The sequence below is a fragment of the Nerophis lumbriciformis genome, linkage group LG04 (genome assembly GCF_033978685.3).
Source record: "Nerophis lumbriciformis linkage group LG04, RoL_Nlum_v2.1, whole genome shotgun sequence".
NCBI lineage: Eukaryota > Metazoa > Chordata > Actinopteri > Syngnathiformes > Syngnathidae > Nerophis > Nerophis lumbriciformis.
Genome location: NC_084551.2, coordinates 5274073 through 5296356, shown reverse-complemented (window position 1 = coordinate 5296356; position 22284 = coordinate 5274073). Strand labels below are relative to the sequence as shown.

Here is a 22284-nt window from a genome sequence, read left to right as displayed (position 1 = left end):
GCACACTGAAGGTACACACACTCTGTCAATTCTCTTATATACTCTTTCATTTTAGACCTTTAGAGTGTTTGATTATCACATCCAGGGCCGGCCCGTGGCATAGGCCGTATAGGCAAATGCTAAGGGCGCCGTCCATCAGGGGGCGCCACGCCAGTGCCACAAATGTTGGGAGAAAAAAAAAAAAAAAAGTTGGTACTATTATTTCTAAATACAAAAAATAATCCCACGTTAATTAAAATGCAAAGTAAAGCCTATATAATATAAATATTATTTGTTACAACATTACCCCCCCCCCCCCCCCCCCCCCCCCCCCCCCCCCCGCACGGTGAGCCTCCTCCCTTCCCGTATCATGACTCTTTTTGGACGTCACCACATCAAAAAATCAACACAAGATGTCAAAACGGCCAAAACGGTCAGGTGCCCAGGGAAGAAAAAAGAGAAAAGAAGAGGAGGAGAAACGAGAAAAAGACAGAGGTAGCAAGTAGGTAACGTTAGCCTACATGAAATTATTTGTCTGTTACAGAATGTGATAGTAACCTGGCTTTTTAGCATTAAGCTAATGTTACATGATTCGGCAATTGCTAATCAATAAATAGCTAGTTCTGTTTTAACGTCGGGTTAATATTGTGGAGGGGGCTAAATTGTTATGGAAAATAATAATGTAACGTTAGGTAATTACAGTACTCCCACCTTACATTCCTCAGGGACATTTGTATTAGATCTTTTAAGCAGGTGTTTTTTGTTTACATTGTTATTGCCTTCTGGTTAGATAATGTTTGCCCTGCAGGTAATAGTCACTTTTCCACCCCTTTATATATGAGGTATAGTTGTAAGCCTGGTTGTTAAAGTGCACATCATTAATGTTAATTAAGCAATATGTATGTAAAAAATATTGTATTTCATATATTCATTTTTTATTTTTTGCATTCATTTATTTATTCATATTTTTTTTAATCTTGTTAACTATTCTGATTGTTAATTTGCTTTCTTTAAGTAAAAAAATGGTCAAAGACAAAGCTATTCGGTTTCTTGTGAGTATATACACTTCACTGCCGATGTGGGGTGACGCCACCTAAAATCTTGCCTAGGGCGCCAGATTGGTTAGGGCCGGGCCTGATCACATCACTCTAAATGTTTAGACTATAAAGTTCACAAACCTAAAGAGGGATACTAGTGGGCCAGGCTAATATTTCCTTTTCTCTAAACTAAGTGGGGAAATGTGTAGAGTGTTCTGGGCTTCAGACATGATTTTATTTCAGAATTCCTTGAGATAAAAAAACGCCTGGTTAGGCTTTATGTATGTAGTGTGTGCCTTTCTTGTTTTACAGCTATGTTGTTATTATGCTGTTTGTTACTTATGTATGTTAAGTTGCAGCTATTTAAAATAGTTTGGTCAATTTGTTCTGGTCTGAAACAAATTGGCCCTTTAAAACATATCTTTGTCTTTGTGTGTTGTATGTAGAGCACATTGCTTAGCAGAGTTCAGTGATGCAAATGCATGTCAAGTTGATCAACAGATTGTATTATTCTCCAGTGCAATAACAGTACTAAAATGAAGGCTAAAAGGGCATTAAATGGGGCCTTAAAAAAATTAAAAAATATATATAAATAACTAAATAGTTACTTTTCACAGTAACGCATTACTTTTTGGTTTAAGTAACTGAGTTAGTAACTGAGTTACTTTTGAAATAAAGTAACTAGTAACTGTAACTAGTTACTGGTTTTCAGTAACTAACCCAACACTGCTAAGGATTAAATACATTTTGCTTCTCCCTACTCCTTTTCGAACATGTAAAGAGAAATTAACTTGTGTAATTATTATGTGATATATCACATTTTATCTGTTTACATGTTATCAATTAAACCATAAGTGGACGGATAGAGAAATTATATTCATGGCCCAAATTGTGTTGCTGTAACATCAGACCAGCGCTAGATGACGCTGTTTAGTCTTATCCACTGACGCACAGCTCGCCTGAAAACCCCGCCTACTTCCCTTTCATTTGTCCAATCAGATTGCACGTTACTTTGTTGTCGTACGTAAACTGGGCGGAAGTGAATGCACCGTCGAGCGGAGAGGCTAATCTGCTTGAAATCAACACAACAAGGTAACAGTTCCTCTCAACAGCCTTATGTGTATTCATTTCCTGCCAACTTTGACGCGTATGTCGTGTTTTAGTTTACCTATGGTGTCATTTTGTTGTAATTTAGGTCTGTGGGAAGTATTGGACTGAACTGTGGCCTAGCGTTTCACAGCACTGTGGATGCTAACATGCTATCTAGCACGACACACCGAGCTTTAATCATGTAAATAACGAGACAAGTAACGCTTTTGTGTTTACTCACATGACGAATTTGAATACAAAAGACATTTTTGGTATATAAGGCTTGGATAGTTTTATGGATCAAAGAATTACACCGACTTTTGAGCCAAGACATATTTTCTTTGATGCTTAAATAATAGCAACAGTTTTCATAAACCGCAAACGATTGCCTTACATTTAATGGGGAATAAAGTCAAAGTTAAAGTACCAATGATAGTCTCACACACACACTAGGAGTGGTGAAATTAACCTCTGCATTTGACCCATCCCCTTGTTCACCCACTGGGAGGTGAGGGGAGCAGTGAGCAGCAGCGGTGGCTGCGCCCGGGAATCATTTTGGTGATTGAACCCCCAATTCCAACCCTTGATGCTGAGTGCCAAGCAGTAGAGATGCGCGGATAGGCAATTATTTCATCCGCAACCGCATCAGAAAGTCGTCAACCATCCGCAATCCACCCGATCTAACATTTGATCAGAACCGCACCCGCCCGTTGTTATATATCTAATATAGACGATGCAAGGCATTAGTGAGGTTATAAAGCTTTTGCCTGTTAAAGAAAGGAGACTGATCCAATGCAGCACAGACATTCGCGTGCCACGCTGTCACGACCCAGACGCACACCAGTGCGCAATCATATGGGAGCCGCGCTGAGCGCACCTCCAAGCGCATCTCGCTGCCGGCGACGGCCGGGTATATGGGCCCGACGCTCCAGCGCCATCCATTTTCAGGGCTAGTTGATTCGGCAGGTGGGTTGTTACACACTCCTTAGCGGGTTCCGACTTCCATGGCCACCGTCCTAGCTGCTGTCTATATCAACCAGGGTGAGCCCCACCCCTTTCGTGAGCGCACTGCGCGCGGAGTGACCCCTGTTACACGCCCCCGGCAACAGGGGTGGCAGGCAGGTAAGCTGCGCGGGCGGAGCGCGCGGAGTGACCCCTGTTACGAGCCCTCGGCCACGGGGGTGGCGGGCAGGTAAGCTGCTTACCTGCTGCGCGTGACGCCGGCCGCGGCGAAGGCGGACGAGGCGGGGTGTCGGTGCGGTGGGCGCGGTAGTGACCCTGGACGTGCGTCGGGCCCTTCTCGCGGATCGCCTCAGCTACGGCTCCCGGTGGGGCCCTCTCGGGGGAAGGGGCCTCGGTCCCGGACCCCGGCGAGGCGTCCCTTCTCCGCTCCGTAAAAGTGTCCATCTCTTTTTTTTTTTTTTGTTGTGGCATATGCAGCAGGTGCCTGCTCGTTTTTCGTATGTGGGTAACAACATTTAACTATGTATATATATTTCCGAATTGGTTTAACTGCCACCCGCCTGAATCTATTTAAAATCAAATTTTTTTTTATTTCAACCACCCGACCCGACCCGACCCGCGGATAAAATCTAATTTTTTTAATCCGCGGACTCCGCGGTTGTGCCCGCAAACCGCGCATCTCTACCAAGCAGGGAGATAATGGGTCCCATTTTTATAGTCTTTGGTACGACTCACAACCTACCGATCTCAGGGAGAACACTCTAACTGGCCTTGTGGTTAGGTTCAATAACATGATTGAAAAGCAATGCTTTAGCACTTAGGTGACAAAGTCAAGGCCCGTGGGCCAGATCCGGCCCGCGAATTAATTATCTATGTTTGTGGAAACAATCGGTTGCTTTTCCAAGCATTTTTAAGAAACTGCTAACGTTAGAATGCTAAACAGGAAGTGCTTAAACTTTATTGACTTTGTAAAAACCCTGAGAGAAAGTCTTTAAGCTCAATGTGTTCTTCACTGTGTTTTTGAAATCGCATACCTGCCAACTACTCCGGTTTTCCCGTAATTAGTACGGTTTTCATCAACCTATTCCGGGTTACGGTTGCAGTGATAAAAAATACGGTTTTTCATTAATTAAAACAATTTTTTTTTTTAAGTTTTATTCACGAAATCGCGTAACAACAATGATAATCGACACTGCTTCCCGTAACTTCCTGTCGAGCCATTCCGAATGCCATGCGCGAGACTATTTATAGCACCGCTGCCAATCACGAGGCACCTGTTGCCCATTGTTTCCAAACGAGCGAACGATCATGGAATCAGCCGGAGAAAAATCGCAAACGAGTCTTAAACCGAAAAGAAAACTGCAGTCATTCCGTGAAGAATATTCAAAAGCCTATCCGGGAATAATTATCCGTTCCAAAAAGGGTGAAAACTACGCGAATTGCACCTTGTGCAGACAAGATTTTTCGATCGGACACGGAGGAATTAGCGATGTAAAAGACCACGTTGGGACAAAAAAACACAAGTCTAATGCCGTTGCTAGCGATACAAGTGGAAAACTTTGGATTTTAGCCACAAAAAGGTAATGACACCAATGTTATCTATTGGAATTGTTTAGTACTGTTATACTGTTAAAAGTGTTTATACTATTTATGCTTTCAAGTCCAAGTTGAAATCTTGTTAAATGTTGACAGCATAACTACCAAAATACAGAAGTATGTCCTTAATATTTTTGCAGTGCTATTTCTGTTGAAAAGTTAAAATGATTACATTAGAGATGTGATGTGCCACTTTTCAAGTGTCTGATGGCTTAAATTAATTTTCATTAATTTTTCATATTTTGAATTCTTTTGAAAGGCTTACAAAAAAACTACATTTGAATTGTAATTCCATGCTATTGACAGGACTATTAATTTTAATGAAGTTAGCTTACCATGTTTACAGTATGATAATTGTGATAGAAATGTGAATTTTAGGCACAGAATATTTTTTACAATTGAACAAGGCAGTAGATTATACAAGCTTGGACAGAAAGTTAATAATGACACCAATTTTTTTTTAATGGAATTGTTTAGTACTGTTTTACCATTTGTTTACTGTAAAAAGTGTTTATACTGTTTATACTTGCAATTAACAAATTGAAATCTTGTGAAAGGTTGACAGGATAACTGGCATTAACTGTCAAAATAATTTCAAACTATTGAAGTTAGCTTACAGAATAAACATGTCAATCAACCCATATGATTTTTGCTGTAATATTTTTGTTTTGAAAAGTCACTGTGACTGATAGAAAAGTGATGGTTTTAGCAACATTTTAACCTGTCTGAATGCTAATAATCATTTTGCGTCGGGGGGGGGGCGAAGCTGAACCCCCCAACAGGACTTTGTCCTGGACCTACCGGGGCCTGCGGCTCCTGGACCCTGGCTACTAGGTTTTTCTGATTTCAAAAGTTGGCAGGTATGAAATCGCACCGATTTTTTTCCCCAGAGTTTTCAACTCTCGTCAAGTGTTTTGCCAAGAGGATTATTTGTAGTATGTACATTTTCAGAATGTAGACAAAGAAAATAATCTGAAGTTGTCTTTATTTTGAAGTTATAATGCAATGATTTTACCAGTCCGGCCTGCGTGGGAGTGGATTTTCCTTCATGCGGCCCTTGAGCTAAAATGACTTTGACACCAATGCTTAGGACAATCTGACATCATGTTTTCGCTGATTTACATTTATCGAAATAAATTGATAAGTTGTAATCAACTTTTTTTTACCTATTGGTACCTTCTGTTGTGTATTTGGGATCTGCATAAGTCCCACAAATTTGAAATCAAACCATGGAGGCATTGCGACGATATTTATCAAATAATCTTGCCCTACCTCATACTTCCGCCAAATAAGCCGTTTGGAATTTGCTCGTCCTGGGACGTTTTTGCACCCAGCTGAGATAGGCTCCAGCACACCCCCGACCCCAAAAGGGACCAGCGGTAGAAATGGATGGATGGATGGGTGTTACCGGATTAACCATATTAGGGCTGCAGCTAACGATTATTTTTCTATCGATTAATCTATAGATTATTTTTTTCGATTAATCGGTTAATCTATAGATTATTTTTTCGATTAATCTATAGATTATTTTTCCTTTTACCGAATATTTTTTTTATTTAAAATGAAGAGGAAAAAATAAATGTAGGCCAGTTTTTTCAAAAGGCATGGCTTTTATTTACAAAAAAAAAAGTATGGCCACTCAGTCAACATTGACAACAACATGACAAAATATTCTGTAACAATGTAAACATTTAAAACTTTTAACATTTAACAAAATTAAAAGTAGCTTATTTGCTTTTTAATGTGCAAATATAAAAGTAAACATCCAGTGCAAATCTTAATATTCTGGAATAGTATAAGCATTTAAAAAGTAAAAGTATTGCTTATTTTGCTTTAAAATGTGCAAAAATAAAGATAAACATCCAATACAAAAAAGTGCAAAACGGAAATATTCTGTAACAAGTGTAAACATTTCAACAAAAGTAAAAGTATTGCTTATTTGCTAAAATGTGCAAAAATAAAGCTAAACATCCAATACAAAAAAGTGTACAGTGTAAACATTTCAACAAAAGTAAAAGTATTGCTTATTTTGCTTAATAACACAACAATGATAGTATGATTAAAGTGAAAGTTAATTGTTGGTTTGTACATAGTACATGTAACTGTTAATGTTGTAAAAGGTATTTGCACAACTAATTAACGTTAGCGTTTGTGACACGTCTTGTGCCGTGGGGTTCTTTCAGGACCGACAGACTGAACGCCAGACGGCTTTGCCAGGTTTACAATCTTTTAATTTTACACAAAGTCTTTTCTCTTCCAACTCTTTTCTCTTTCTTTCCTCGCTTTTCAGCTCCTCTTCCTCGCTCGCTCGTCGTCCCCTGTCTCTTGCGGCGTCGCTCCCGGCGCGCCCCGCCTCGCTGCTCGCTCGCCGCCGCCGCCGCCTCTCCACAGCGTTAAAGAGGAGCGCGTCTTTGTAAACACTGAACAGGCACGCCAAACGCGCCTCTCAGAGCAAACGGTGCTTTAGTTTATGAATTTACAACGCAGATACAAATGACACATTCATGTTTTTGTGTAATAATGACAACGTATACGCACGCGGACGATTGACTTGATGGTGATGGCAAGAACGCTGTCGGAGGTTTTCTTTTCAAATGTTCGTTCATAGCCGTTGTGCTGCTATGATAGGCCATTTCCGCTCGACACAGTGTGCATACAACAACATTATTAGGCCGTTTATTGAAATACTCCGACACTTTTGACGACTTTTGGCGTGCTTTTTTCCCCTCGCTCGCATCGTCTGCTTTGCACTCCGCCATGACAGTAGTGTGACGTAAATATGCGACGCGCCGACGCACAAAAACGGCGTCGACGTATTTACGTAACCGATGACGTCGACTACGTCGACGCGTCGTTTCAGCCTTAAACCATATATGGTATAAATTTAACCAAAGGGTTCTGCATGGTCTGACGCTGTAGTCAAAAAACTAATTTTTTATCTATTCTCTTCTTGTGGGGCAGACTGTTTCGTACATGCACAGGCATCCTCCACTGTTGCCATTTCTCACACAAAGTAGCGTATATGCATCCATCCATTTCCTACCGCTTGTCCCTTTTGGGGAGGCGGGGATCCCAGCTAGTTAATTTGTCAGTATGTACGCTATGGAAGCAGTAAAAACTACAACAAAGATGGCGGGGAGAAGGCACGGGCGAAGTGGAGGCACTTAAAAAAGGCCGACAACAAAACGGCGCATGGTCAGAAAGTGGCTTGAAAACAGTCTGTGAAACATTATCAATGCAAAATGTTGACCAAATAACCTCCCTTACATGTTATGTAGACCACAAGGAAGTGTTCTAAACATTAAAAAAAATCATATCAACTAGAATACGGTCTATTATTTGCAGAGGTGGGTAGAGTAGCCAGAAATTGTACTCCAGTAAGAGTACTGTTACTTTAGAGATTTATTACTCAAGTAAAAGTAATGAGTAGTCTCCCAAATATTTACTTGAGTAAAAGTAAAAAGTATGTTGTGAAAAAACTACTCAAGTACTGAGTAACTGATGAGTAACATACACACACATATCATATATATATATATATATATATATATATATATATATATATATATATACCGGTATATATATATATATATATACATATATATACATACATTGCTATATACAGTATATCATTTATATGTATTTATTTTGCCGTTTTTGTTTACATGTTAAAGGTGTTTTAATGAATATACATGCATGTTTAACACATTTCTTTCATGTTGACAAGAATATAAGTTGGTGTATTACCTGATTCTGATGACTTGCATTGATTGTAATCAGACAGCAGTGATGATAACGTCCACGTTTTCAAATGCAGGAGAAAAAAAGTTCATCCTTTCTGTCTAATACCACATGAAAGTGGTTGGTTTTTGGTATCTTATTTGTCCAGCTTCCATATTCGTTTTCACACACTTTACAAGAAATACATTGGCGGCAAATTCCGTAGCTTGCTAGCTTGTTTGCGCTGGCTTTCGGAGACTCTTATGTTGAAAGCGCAGGCGCGATGGAGCGGCACTTTTATTGTGAAGACAGGAACTGTGCAGTCAGTCTTTAGGCTTGTGACGGGATGTACGTTTGAAATAAAAAAGTGTCTTTTTTCCTTCACACTTTTGATTGATTGATTGAAACTTGTATTAGTAGATTGCACAGTACAGTACATATTCCGTACAATTGACCACTAAATGGTAACACCCCAATAAGTTTTTCAACTTGTTTAAGTCAGGTCATGTGACCGCCTGGCTCTGTTTGATTGGTCCAACGTCACCAGTGACTGCATCTGATTGGTGGAACGGAGTCAAACGTCACTAGTGACTGCATTTTATTGGTGGAACGGAGTGAAACGTCACAAGTAAGGCAGGCACTTTGAAGGTCTGTCTGACAGACCAAAACAAACAAAGCGTGCATTAACAGATCGATAAAAATTAGTAGCGAGTAGCGAGCTGAATGTAGATAAAAGTAGCGGAGTAAAAGTAGCGGAGTAAAAGTAGCGTTTCTTCTCTATAAATATACTCAAGTAAAAGTAAAAGTAAGTTGCATTAAAACTACTCTTAGAAGTACAATTTATCCCAAAAGTTACTCAAGTAGATGTAACGGAGTAAATGTAGCGCGTTACTACCCACCTCTGATTATTTGACATCTAGTGCATCTGTGTGCAGAATTCTTTCCTCACTTGCTTTTTTTCCCCGCTTGTCAAACCTATCAAAAACCCCATGGTTGCTGATGTGAAATTTTGTGTCACTTGGGATGTATGTGTCCCTGTGATCTACTGACCTGACTGTCAGCTGCTGGATGCTAGACTTTTGTTTTAAGTCTTATGATGTCCTCTGCTGCTTACCACTATTACATATTGTCTACGCACAGACAGAAGCTGAGCGTTGCTTTCACTAACAAGCTCACAAACTCTTGTTGCTAAATGCTTCTGTTTGTACGCCTGTTAGTGTATGTCTTCTCCAGTGTTCCCCACAGGACTGCTATGTAAATGGGCCGGTGTGTTGTTCGAGGGTGTCGAGATGACCTCATTGTCTAATTTGCATAATTGGCCATGATGCATGTGAATGTAATTAGAAAAAGGCTAAAAAAAAATGTATTTTGTTATTGTTAGTAATTAGTATCAGCTTTTTTCCATTACATAATGGCTTTTTTTTGTTAATTTAATTTCTACAATCTACCACAGGCCTATTAAAAAAAACAAGCCGCAATCCGGTTATTCGTTTGCAACACCAACCCACTCAATTATCCACCTCACTTACCTGAAATGTTTTCTAAACTGGTGGCACTCCCGATGGGGACGATAGACGCACGCTGCAGAATGATGGCATCCAATATTAGTTGATAACATGCAAATTCCTTTTAATAAGTGTCAGCATAAGATGAATAATAATAACTACTCAGAAGTGTTTTGCCCTCTCTCTGTGGTATTAATTTTAAGACATGGCCCCAAGTCGTGAAAGTGGTCTGACGCAAGCTGAATAATTGTATCCTGTATCGGTAGACGACATGTCCCATGTGGGCCGATATGTGTTCTGTGGGAGGAAGCTCCTAAAATAGCACAACCAAGTCAATAGCTGCGCACTGGGATCTTTTGTTCTCTCACTTTTAATTTGACAAGTTCACTCATACCTACATATAACTTTTGGGTTGTTATTTCTTGTGCCTCTTTGAGCCAGGAAACGACCATACTAGGTGCTTACTTTGTTTGTCCGAAGTTGGATTTTCACAACGTATGCTGTGTTTACACTTGATTATACATACCATAAATCATGTATAATCAAAAATAATACCCAACGCCATACCTGCCAACTACTCCGGTTTTCCCGTAATTCGTACGGTTTTCATCAACCTATTCCGGGTTACGGTTGCAGTGATAAAAAATACGGTTTTTCATTAATTAAAAAAAAAAAAAGGGTGAAAACTACGCGAATTGCACCTTGTGCAGACAAGATTTTTCGATCGGACACGGAGGAATTAGCGATGTAAAAGACCACGTTGGGACAAAAAAACACAAGTCTAATGCCGTTGCTAGCGATACAAGTGGAAAACTTTCAACGTTTTTCGTCGCCCAAACAGATTCTTTGGATGTGATAAATGCCGAAGTTTTATTTACGGAGGCAATAATTGAGCATGGACTTCCAATCGCACTGGCTGATCACATGGGACAGTTAAATGTTTGTAATGCAACCTTTAAAAATCATTACGCGGTGATCGCGGTCCCAAAAATAAACTTTTCTTGCATGATAATGTCCAGAAAAATTCGCTTTATATTACTATAGAGTCCTTTTAACGAATGAGTTTGATGGTTTATCACAAACCTTAAATGAAAGAAGTCCTTTGTTCTCCTGCACCATGCATGCGCTTTGGCCTTGCTTCGTGTTTGGTGCGCAATCCTGTCGGCTGTATTTCACAGCACGACATACTGTTAAAAGTGTTTATACTATTTATGCTTTCAAGTCCAAGTTGAAGAAATCTTGTTAAATGTTGACAGCATAACTACCAAAATACAGAAGTATGTCCTTAATATTTTTGCAGTGCTATTTCTGTTGAAAAGTTAAAATGATTACATTAGAGATGTGATGTGCCACTTTTAAAGTGTCTGATGGCTTAAATTAATTTTCATTAATTTTTCATATTTTGAATTCTTTTGAAAGGCTTACAAAAAAAACTACATTTGAATTGTAATTCCATGCTATTGACAGGACTATTAATTTTAATGAAGTTAGCTTACCATGTTTACAGTATGATAATTGTGATAGAAATGTGAATTTTAGGCACATAATATTTTTTACAATTGAACAAGGCAGTAGATTATACAAGCTTGGACAGAAAGTTAATAATGACACAATTTTTTTTTTAATGGAATTGTTTAGTACTGTTTTACCATTTGTTTACTGTAAAAAGTGTTTATACTGTTTATACTTTCAATTAACAAATTGAAGTCTTGTGAAAGGTTGACAGGATAACTGGCATTAACTGTCAAAATAATTTCAAACTATTGAAGTTAGCTTACAGAATAAACATGCCAATCAACCCATATGATTTTTGCTGTAATATTTTTGTTTTGAAAAGTCACTGTGACTGATAGAAAAGTGATGGTTTTAGCAACATTTTAACCTGTCTGAATGCTAATAATCATTTTGCGTCGGGGGGCGAAGCCCTGAACCCTCCACCAGGACTTTGTCCTGGACCTACCGGGGCCTGCGGCCCTTGGACCCTGGCTACTAGGTTTTTCTGATTTCAAAAGTTGGCAGGTATGCAACGCCCCCTTTCCTCAAAGTTTTAATATACAGTAATTTCCGGACCATAGGTTGCAAAATTCCGGGAATATTCAAAGTTGAAAACATTCCAATGGTAATTAACGGGAATATATGGGAATTAACGGAAATTAATGGGAATAAACATTGAATGCAACATGCTAGATCTTGCAGCATGATTATTAGCTAAAACAACCTGATTTAATGCAATTTCAGTAGAATTTCAACCCTGCACTGTGCATTCCTCCATCACATGTGCAGTGCATTATTTCTTACATCACACGCACAGACAATTCCCAGCATGCTACACACTACAGCAGGGCTATTGAGGCCACACTAGTATTTGAGCCCAAGGACTTCACCCAGTCAGGTAAGGTTTGATGATATTACTGGGGTAAATATATTTGATCTATGGTATTTAAGTTTAATAGAGGTGTAATTGCTTGTTACTGTCAGAGGTGGGTAGAGTAGCCAGAAATTGTACTCAAGTAAGAGTACTGTTACTTTAGAGATTTATTACTCAAGTAAAAGTAAGGAGTAGTCACCCAAATATTTACTTGAGTAAAAGTAAAAAGTATGTTGTGAAAAAACTACTCAAGTACTGAGTAACTGATGAGTAACATACACACACATATTTTATATATATATATATATATATATATATATATATATATATATATATATATATATATATATTTATATATACACACACACACACACACACACACACACACATATATATATATACATACACACATTTATATATATATACATATATATATATATGCACATATATATATATATATATATATATACATATATATATATACACATATATATATACAGTATATAATTTATATTTATTTATTTTGCCGTTTTTGTTTACATGTTAAAGGTGTTTTAATGAATATACATGCATGTTTAACACATATAGATTCCTTTCTTTCATGAAGACAAGAATATAAGTTGGTGTATTACCTGATTCTGATGACTTGCATTGACTGTAATCAGACAGTAGTGCTGATAGCGTCCACGTTTTCAAATGGAGGAGAAAAAAAGTTCCTCCTTGCTGTCTAATACCACATGAAAGTGGTTGGTTTTTGGCATCTTATTTGTCCAGCTTCCATATTCGTTTTTATACACTTTACAAGAAATACATTGGCGGCAAACTCCGTAGCTTGCTAGCTTGTTTGCGCTGGCTTTCGGAGACTCTTGTTTTGAAAGCGCAGGCGTGATGGAGCGGCACTTTTATTGTGAAGACAGGAACTGTGCAGTCAGTCTTTAGGCTTTTGACGGGATATACGGTTGAAATAAAAAAGGGTCTTTTTTCCTTCACACTTTTGATTGATTGATTGAAACTTTTATTAGTAGATTGCACAGTACAGTATATATTCCGTACAATTGACCACTAAATGGTAACACCCCAATAAGTTTTTCAACTTGTTTAAGTCAGGTCATGTGACCGCCTGGCTCTGTTTGATTGGTCCAACGTCACCAGTGACTGCATCTGATTGGTGGAACAGAGTGAACGTCACCAGTGACTGTATTTGTTGAAACGCAGGCACTATGAAGGTCTGTCTGACAGACCAAAACAAACAAAGCGTGCATTAACAGATCGATTAAAATTAGTAGCGAGTAGCGAGCTGAATGTAGATAAAAGTAGCGGAGTAAAAGTAGCGTTTCTTCTCTATAAATATACTCAAGTAAAAGTAAAAGTATGTTGCATTAAAACTACTCTTAGAAGTACAATTCATCCCAAAAGTTACTCAAGTAGATGTAACGGAGTAAATGTAGTGCGTTACTACCCACCTCTGGTTACTGTATGACTGTAGGCTACTCCAGCAGACTTCCACTCAAGCTAGCTAGCTGTTCCTGTACTTGTTAAATGATTTTGGGGCCAATATCTCTAGCTAGCTAGGTTAATGTACCACCACAGTCTCATAATGAACCGAAAATATTTCTCCGTTAGCCGTGATGCTAGTTTTCTCTATGTTAAATCCCATTCATTTATGCTAACAATGTTAGCGATCCGAATTTACCTTTTTTGTGATCTGTAAAGTTCAACTAGCAAATACTAAATCAAAACCTGTAGTTTCCTCTGCCTTCTGTTCTCATACAGAATGTATTTTATAGTTTGATTTAGCATGCTGATTGAGTGTTCATTTATTCATCTAACTTATTTCTATTAATTTGTCCATCAGTATAATATTTTTAAAGACTACTCCAATTGTTTAGCTGACTATTTATATCTTTGTGTGGCATTGCATTAGTGTTTTACAAGAATAAATAAATACAAACAGAATAATGCCACGTACGTGTGGAGACATTTCACCCCAACCAATGTAGGCGGAAAGGCGGTGTACATTTGCAAATACTGTGCAAAGAGCTACGTCAAAAATGCCACAAAGATGCAGCAGCATATATACAAGTGCCCAATAATATATAATTATTATAATTCCCCATTAATTCCCATATATTCCCATTAATTCCCATGGACGGTGTCCAACTTTGAATAATCAAAAAATGGTCAATATTTCCAAACTTCCCGAGCTAAACTTCCCGTGGTAAATTTACCGGAAACTTTCCACCCCTTTGCAACCCTACATAGGGCACACCGGAATATAAGGCGCACTGAATGGCCTATTTTCAATCTTTTTTCATATATAAGGCGCACCGGATTATAGGGCGCATTAAAGGAGTAATATTATTTTATTTATTTTTTTCTAAATTGAAAACACTTCCTTGTGATGTACATAAAATGTAATGGTGTTTGGTCAAAATGTTGCATGGATTATGTTTTACAGATCATCTTCAAGCCACTTTCTGACAGTCTCTTCCGGATTCGCCGTTTTGTGGGCGGTCTTATTTACGTGGCTCACCTTCGGCAGCGTCTTCTCCCCGTCATCTTTGTTGTAGCGGTGTAGCGTGCAAAAAATCTGACTTAACGACTGGACAACAAAGTATGAATGTTCTGCCCCCGAGCAAGTGCCCGAGTCATTGTTTCCTGTCGGACCTTTTAAGCGCTAGACACCATGTTCTAGACAGGGCAGCAACAATGGTAGACATCCTCATCTGTAAGTTTCATCACAAAACTTGGTCAAATCTTTGTAAGTAGATTTTGTTTTGTATTGACATTTCTGACTTTTTGATTTATTCGTGGTCATGTTGGTTTTATTTTTGAGACTAAGTCTGGCGATCAAAGCTAGTTTAATACATGTAATGCTAAATTTGACCAGTAGGGGGCGAAAACGTTACACTTTAGGTTAAATGTGAGTAGTCATATTGTGTGCAATGTTTGGTGTGGATGTTATTTAATTTCTACATACGTTTTATTGTGTAAATGTATTAACACTAAACCTTCTATTTTATTTATGTAAAATACACATTGGACAATATGTATGTCAAATTTACACAATGGACTGGATTTTGATCATTTTAAGCATAGGCGGCACATTCTCTTAAAAACGCATCACGTTTGCTTTTTTTTTTTTCTTAAGAGTCAACAAACATAGTAAAACATCACTTACTGTACAACGTCTGCTGTCATTGGGATGCCGACTGCTGGGATGTTCCTATATTCCCATTTAGGTGAAGAATGTCTCATAATCCTCACGAAGAAACGGGGGGTGGGGAACAAGCTTCTTTTTGTGTCTTCCTCGCCTGTTTCGGGTTCTAAATGGCTGTCAAAGTGTACCAACTTTGCGTGATTTATGATCTAGAATAAACATACAGGGAGCAAGGAAGCGAGAAAGCAGCATACGACTCGATGATGTAAACATAGGGACATAATGATCACGGCGCCGCTATAAATAGTTTGTCTGCGTTAGTGCTTATAATAATAATGTCACTAATATTTGGTTAATATTCAAACCACAAAATGTAAATTGAGTATTGTTGGAAGTGTTGTTTTGAAGGGTTATTTATTGGATTTTATGGGCGACATAGAGGAGCTCCCATTGGCTCTGCTGTAAGCAGACTTTTATTTGTTACACTGCCATCCTGTGTTTTTGTCTGATTATAATTTTGATCAAAAATTATTAATGTAATTGTCTTGAAAATGTTAAGAATAAGTTAGAGTATCAGCATTGGTATGACTAATAATGTAATTACTTGGTATTGGATGTCATCTTATTATCAAAGTTAAGGTACAGGGTTTTGTTGTTTTTACACTGGCAGTTATAACATTAACCATTAGATGCAGCTCACCTTTGCGTTACATTATCGTCACGTAACTTTGAAAAATGATTTGTAAATGTGAACAGTAGTTAACAAATTCACCTGTAATAAATGTTCTATTTTGGCCACATTTTGACCCTGGGACAGATTTTCAGAATGTTTGAAATGGAAAGATTTGTTGAGAAATCCCCCAAATCAGATGTTCCACTGTGTGCTTTTACACATGAAATGAGGCCGTAGGCTCGTGTTCAATTGGATGTCCTTTCATTGCACCACAAGAGACTGGATCTCCCTTTGAAGGGCATGAAAAGAGTGTAGGAAGTCCCTTTTAAAAGTACGTTTATGTGCAACATTGTCACTCCAATGGTGTTTTCTGTCATCATAACACAGTGTGGCATAGATTAGAACAGTGATATTGCTCGAGATTAGAACAGTCATATTGCCTTAATGTACCACAGCTGTTGTTTGAGTGTTGCAATTAACCCTCCACCTCTGTGTCCTGTACATTATTTCAGATGGAAGTGGAGCAGCTCCTGTCTCTGTCTGGACCTGCACTGGCCCAGGCTGTCAGCTCTCTGCTGGAGACGCCTGGTCTCTACGTATTCTCCGACATCCTGGAGCTGCCCAACGTCAGAGAGGTAAAACTCTTGCATAGCCTGCCTTTTTATTTACATAACGTACACAGTATCTGCAGCCGCCATTCCATTCTAATACTGTACCTTTCTTAAATAGGGACCTATTATACAAAACCAACTTTTAAAACCTATTATTACCTGTTTCTGTGTATTTGGGATTTGCGTAAATCCAGAAAATTTTGAAATCAAACAATGGAGGCATGGCAGAGATGTTTATAAAATAATCTTGCCTTCCTTCATACTTGCTCCAATCAAGCCGTTTAGAATTTGCCCAATTTGTGACATTTTTCCCCAAGTGTGACGTCAGCAGATATCACCATACATGGTAGAGATTTACCCAAAGAGCTTTGTGCGGGTCCACCATTATTGTCAGATGCTCCAGTTACTGTATTTGGAGGAAGGCAAGATCTCTGTCATGCCTCCATTGTTTGATTTCAAATTTGTGGGACCCATGCAGATCCCAAATACACAAAAACAAGTACCAATAAGGAAAACACGTTATGAATGATAGGTCTCCTTTAAGGCAGGATTTGTCAATATATAATTTGGGCCTAAAAATAAAATCTGATATTTTTTCACAAAAATGTTTACTTTTTTTACCTACTTTTTAAAGAAACCATTAAATAAAAATGACAGAGATATTTCAAAACACGTTTTTGTTTTATTTGATCAAAAACTAGTAGTTTGAAATGACACTGCATATACACTGCACTTTACTATTAGCAAAAAACTAATTTTATTTAATTTGTTGTTCTTTTTAGACCAGATATACATTTGTATTTTTTTTAAAATAATTTTCAAATAACTAAATTAAGAGATTCCTCTGGGAGGCAATACTTCTGTCTTGAAGATACATGTACCATTGCACATTGTATGCAAACAAATAATAATCTCCAACATTCAGATAAATAATGTGAACATACAAAACTTCAATAAAATACTTCTGTAAATAAAAATGTAGTATTATATATTATATGCAAATAAATAATCAAGTAAAACATTGAGAAGACTATGTAAGAGTTTTAGTAAATGGATAAAGGCAGGCTTTTTCATTTACAAATCTTGGCGGTGTGCAGAGTGACTGCTTTAGTGATCGCTCTGTGCATTGTGCTTTCTCATCATACATGGTATCATCATACGTACCTGGTGTAGGTTATTTCACCACAGTAAGATGCATTAAGTTGCGGTCTTATTCGGCTCATAGTTACATTTCCTGCACCCGACTGGAGACTTTGGTTTTCAGATACTGAAATAAGTTTGTGCTGTTGCCCTTTTTATACAAACTTTGCACCGTGCAGTCATTTGTTCCACGCCTGTTGCCGCAAAACCAAAGTACTGACAACACTTTTCTTTAGAGCAAACATTTCGCTCTCGCTAGCGTTAGTATTAGCCATGTTTTAAATCTTCGCCCTGGATGTAAGCTCATGGGGGGCAAACGTATGCCCCCCAAGATGGGGTAAAGATATATATACAGTGGGGCAAAAAAGTATTTAGTCAGCCACGATTGTGCAAGTTCTCCCACTTAAAATGATGACAGAGGTCTGTAATTTTCATCATATGTACACTTCAACTGTGAGAGACAGAATGTGGAAAAAAAAATCCAGGAATTCACATTGTAGGAATTTTAAAGAATTTATTTGTAAATTATGGTGGAAAATAAGTATTTGGTCACTTCAAACAAGGAAGATCTCTGGCTCTCACAGACCTGTAACTTCTTCTTTAAGAAGCTCTTCTGTCCTCCACTTGTTACCTGTATTAATGGCACCTGTTTGAACTCGTTATCTGTATAAAAGACACCTGTCCACAGCCTCAAACAGTCAGACTCCGAACTCCACTATGGCCAAGACCAAAGAGCTGTCGAAGGACACCAGGAAAATAATTGTAGACCTGCACCAGACTGTGAAGAGTGAATCTACAATAGGCAAGCAGCTTGGTGTGAAAACATCAACTGTGGGAGCAATTATCAGAAAGTGGAAGACATACAAGACCACTGATAATCTCCCTCGATCTGGGGCTCCACGCAAGATCTCATCCCGTGGGGTCAAAATGATCATGAGAACGGTGAGCAAAAATCCCAGAACCACACGGGGGGACCTGGTGAATGACCTACAGAGAGCTGGGACCAAAGTAACAAAGGTTACCATCAGTAACACACTACGCCGACAGGGAATCAAATCCTGCAGTGCCAGACGTGTCCCCCTGCTTAAGCCAGTGCATGTCCAGGCCCCTCTGAAGTTTGCCAGAGAGCACATGGATGATACAGCAAAGGATTGGGAGAATGTCATGTGGTCAGATGAAACCAAAATAGAACTTTTTGGTATAAACTCAACTCGTCGTGTTTGGAGGAAGAAGAATACTGAGTTGCATCCCAAGAACACCATACCTACTGTGAAGCATGGGGGTGGAAACATCATGTTTTGGGGCTGTTTTTCTGCTAAGGGGACAGGCCGACTGATCCGTGTTAAGGAAAGAATGAATGGGGCCATGTATCGTGAAATTTTGAGCCAAAACCTCCTTCCATCAGTGAGAGCTTTGAAGATGAAACGTGGCTGGGTCGTCCAGCATGACAATGATCCCAAACACACCGCCCGGGCAACGAAGGAGTGGCTCCGTAAGAAGCATTTGAAAGTCCTGGAGTCTCCAGACCTCAACCCCATAGAAAATTTGTGGAGGGAGTTGAAAGTCCGTGTTGCTCGGCGACAGCCCCAAACATCACTGCTCTTGAGAAGATCTGCATGGAGGAATGGGCCAAAATACCAGCTACTGTGTGTGCAAACCTGGTAAAGACCTATAGTAATCGTTTGACCTCTGTAATATAACCTTTGTTGGCAATAACAAAGTATTGAGTTGAATTTTTGTTATTGACCAAATACTTATTTTCCACCATAAATTACAAATAAATTCTTTAAAAATCCTACAATATGAATTCCTGGATTTTTTTTTCACATTCTGTCTCTCACAGTTGAAGTGTACCTATGATGAAAATTACAGACCTCTGTCATCATTTTAAGTGGGAGAACTTGCACAATCGTGGCTGACTAAATACTTTTTTGCCCCACTGTATATATAATATATATATATATATATATATATATATATATAAAAATATATTTTGTAAATTGTCTGCTACCCAAAAAAACTTGTATTTATCAATAAAATCGATATGTCGCTCAGGCCTAATAACACTGGATCTCATTGGGTTGTGTGGGTGTACCTAACGAAGTGTACATGATGTATGTGAACCGGCTTAGTCAGAAATATTTGGGAAGTTAAATGCCGTTGGGCCTGTAGAGACACTTTGCTCTAATATGCATATTCATCTTGTGCACTGGAGCGTCTAATTTGCTAATATGCATGTTTACTCTGAGCGGAATTTATTTCAAATCCCATCTCAGTTAATTCCCGGGTAATTTCTACTCTTTCTAAATGCATAAAATTGTGGAGACAGTTGAGTAAATCGTCAGGCAAAACAAATTGAGGGCCGAATAGTGCAGGATGCAAAGCGTCCTTGTGTGTGATTGGTTGGTCCATGTGATTAGTCACCGAAGAGCTGTTCATTCTCACATGCTCAGCCACGAGTCACTTTAAATGTGTGAAGGACAACTTATTTGGTGTTTCATTGCACAGCATTTGTTTCCATAGACGTAGGAGCAGTGTTTAATGAAGACCAAAAAGTCTAAATGGATCATTTGGAGACTAATTATCATACACTGATGCTGCTCCACTTGCAGCCTGCTTCCCTTGGCCACCCATAAACATCTCTCATTGCGTATGTCACTTCCCCCTTAGCTGGAGAACAGTCCTCATGCACCCATGTACCAGCTCCTCAACCTCTTCGCCTATGGAACCTACTGCGACTACAAAGGTAAGGGGCGGTGTAAATAAGTCATTCCCCCTCACAACAACTCCTTTATTATTACAAGCTGTATTTTGTTGCTGCGAGACAGGCGCCTTGACTCGGAAGTATTAAATAAACATGGTCTCCAAAGGCGCTGCGGGCAGGTGCTTCACAAGCAAATTGCTGCAATTCTTCTGACTGACTCATTACCTTCTGTGTCACAACAGCGTTAGGAAAGAAGACACAAATATTCATGACTGTTTTGGTATCCGGTGAACAATCAAGATGCCCCCGTTATTATTGGGTCGTCATTTAATTATTCTAACATACCGTATTTTTCGGACTATAGGTCGCAGTTTTTTCATACTTTGGCCGATTGGGTGACTTATACTCAGGAGCGACTTATGTGTGAAATTATTAACACATTACCGTAAAATATCAAATAAAGTTATTTAGCTCATTCACGTAAGAGACTAGACGTATAAGATTTCATGGGATTTAGTGATTAGGAGTGACAGATTGTTTGGTAAACGTATAGCATGTTCTATATGTTATAGTTATTTGAATGACTCTTACCATAATATGTTACGTTAACATACCAGGCACGTTCTCAGTTGGTTATTTATCACTCATATAACGTACACTTATTCAGCCTGTTGTTCACTTTTCTTTATTTATTTTAAATTGCCTTTCAAATGTCTATTCTTGGTGTTGGGTTTTATCAAATAAATTTCCCCCAAAAATGCGACTTATACTCCAGTGCGACTTATATATGTTTTTTTTCCTTCTTTATTATGCATTTCCGGCCGGTGCGACTTATACTCCGGAGCGACTTATACTCTGAAAAATACGGTATGTTGATTATATAATTACATATGGCAAGTACCGTATTTCGTGATATAGTTAGTGGCTGTAGGTGTGTTATTCACTCAACTGCAGAAAGTACCAATAAAAATGTTAAATACCATACATTCTCTCATTATAGCTGAGACTTTTGTTTACCTTAACTGCTAAGAGGACCTACTGTTGTTTGTAGAGTGGCACAAACATTATAAAATTATATTATAAAATTGAAGAAGTTACCTGTAATCCACATGTTGAGGTATAAGAATTTAAACCCTACCAATACTTATAAGAATAATACATATGGCTTATAACAGTGGTCCCCAACCACCGGGCCGTGGCCCGGTACCAATCCATGGATCGATTGGTAGAATAAAAAAAATAAAAAATTAAGAAAAATATTAAATCAACATAAAAACACAAGATACACTTACAATTAGTGCACCAACCCAAAAAACCTCCCTCCCCCACTCATTCACACTCATTCGCACAAAAGGGTTGTTTTTTTTCTGTTATTCATATTTCTGGTTCCTACATTATATATCAATATAGATCAATACAGTCTGCAAGGGATACAGTCCGTAAGCACACATGATTGTATTTTTTTATGACAAAAACAAAAAAAAACAATTCCCCCACACCTACCTACATCATACAAGGGACGGTTTAGTAAGTATGAATTGTTTTGGTTAAATTGGGAAACTTACATACGTTGCTCGGAGCGATGAATGAAGAATCTTTTTGAGCAGAAACGCTATAGATGGTTTTACTTCGAGTTTATAGCATTAAAACAGGAATTACATTTTCAACCCGCAATAGCTGCTGTGAGCGAACTCGTCCAAAAGATGGCGCCATACCACAAACAATAACACACAATTTCA

General features: G+C 38.5%; 1 protein-coding gene across 1 annotated transcript in view; it reads left to right on the top strand.

The window, feature by feature from the left end:
* The first annotated feature begins 1991 nt into the window (after positions 1-1991).
* cops7a (COP9 constitutive photomorphogenic homolog subunit 7A) overlaps positions 1992-22284 on the top strand; it is a 33071-nt gene continuing 12778 nt past the window's right edge. The window contains exons 1-3 of the mRNA XM_061947728.1: positions 1992-2108; positions 16603-16725; positions 20512-20587. Of these exons, the coding sequence (XP_061803712.1) occupies positions 16603-16725; positions 20512-20587 (199 nt within the window). The 5' untranslated portion in view covers positions 1992-2108. The remainder of the gene's footprint in view (positions 2109-16602; positions 16726-20511; positions 20588-22284) is intronic.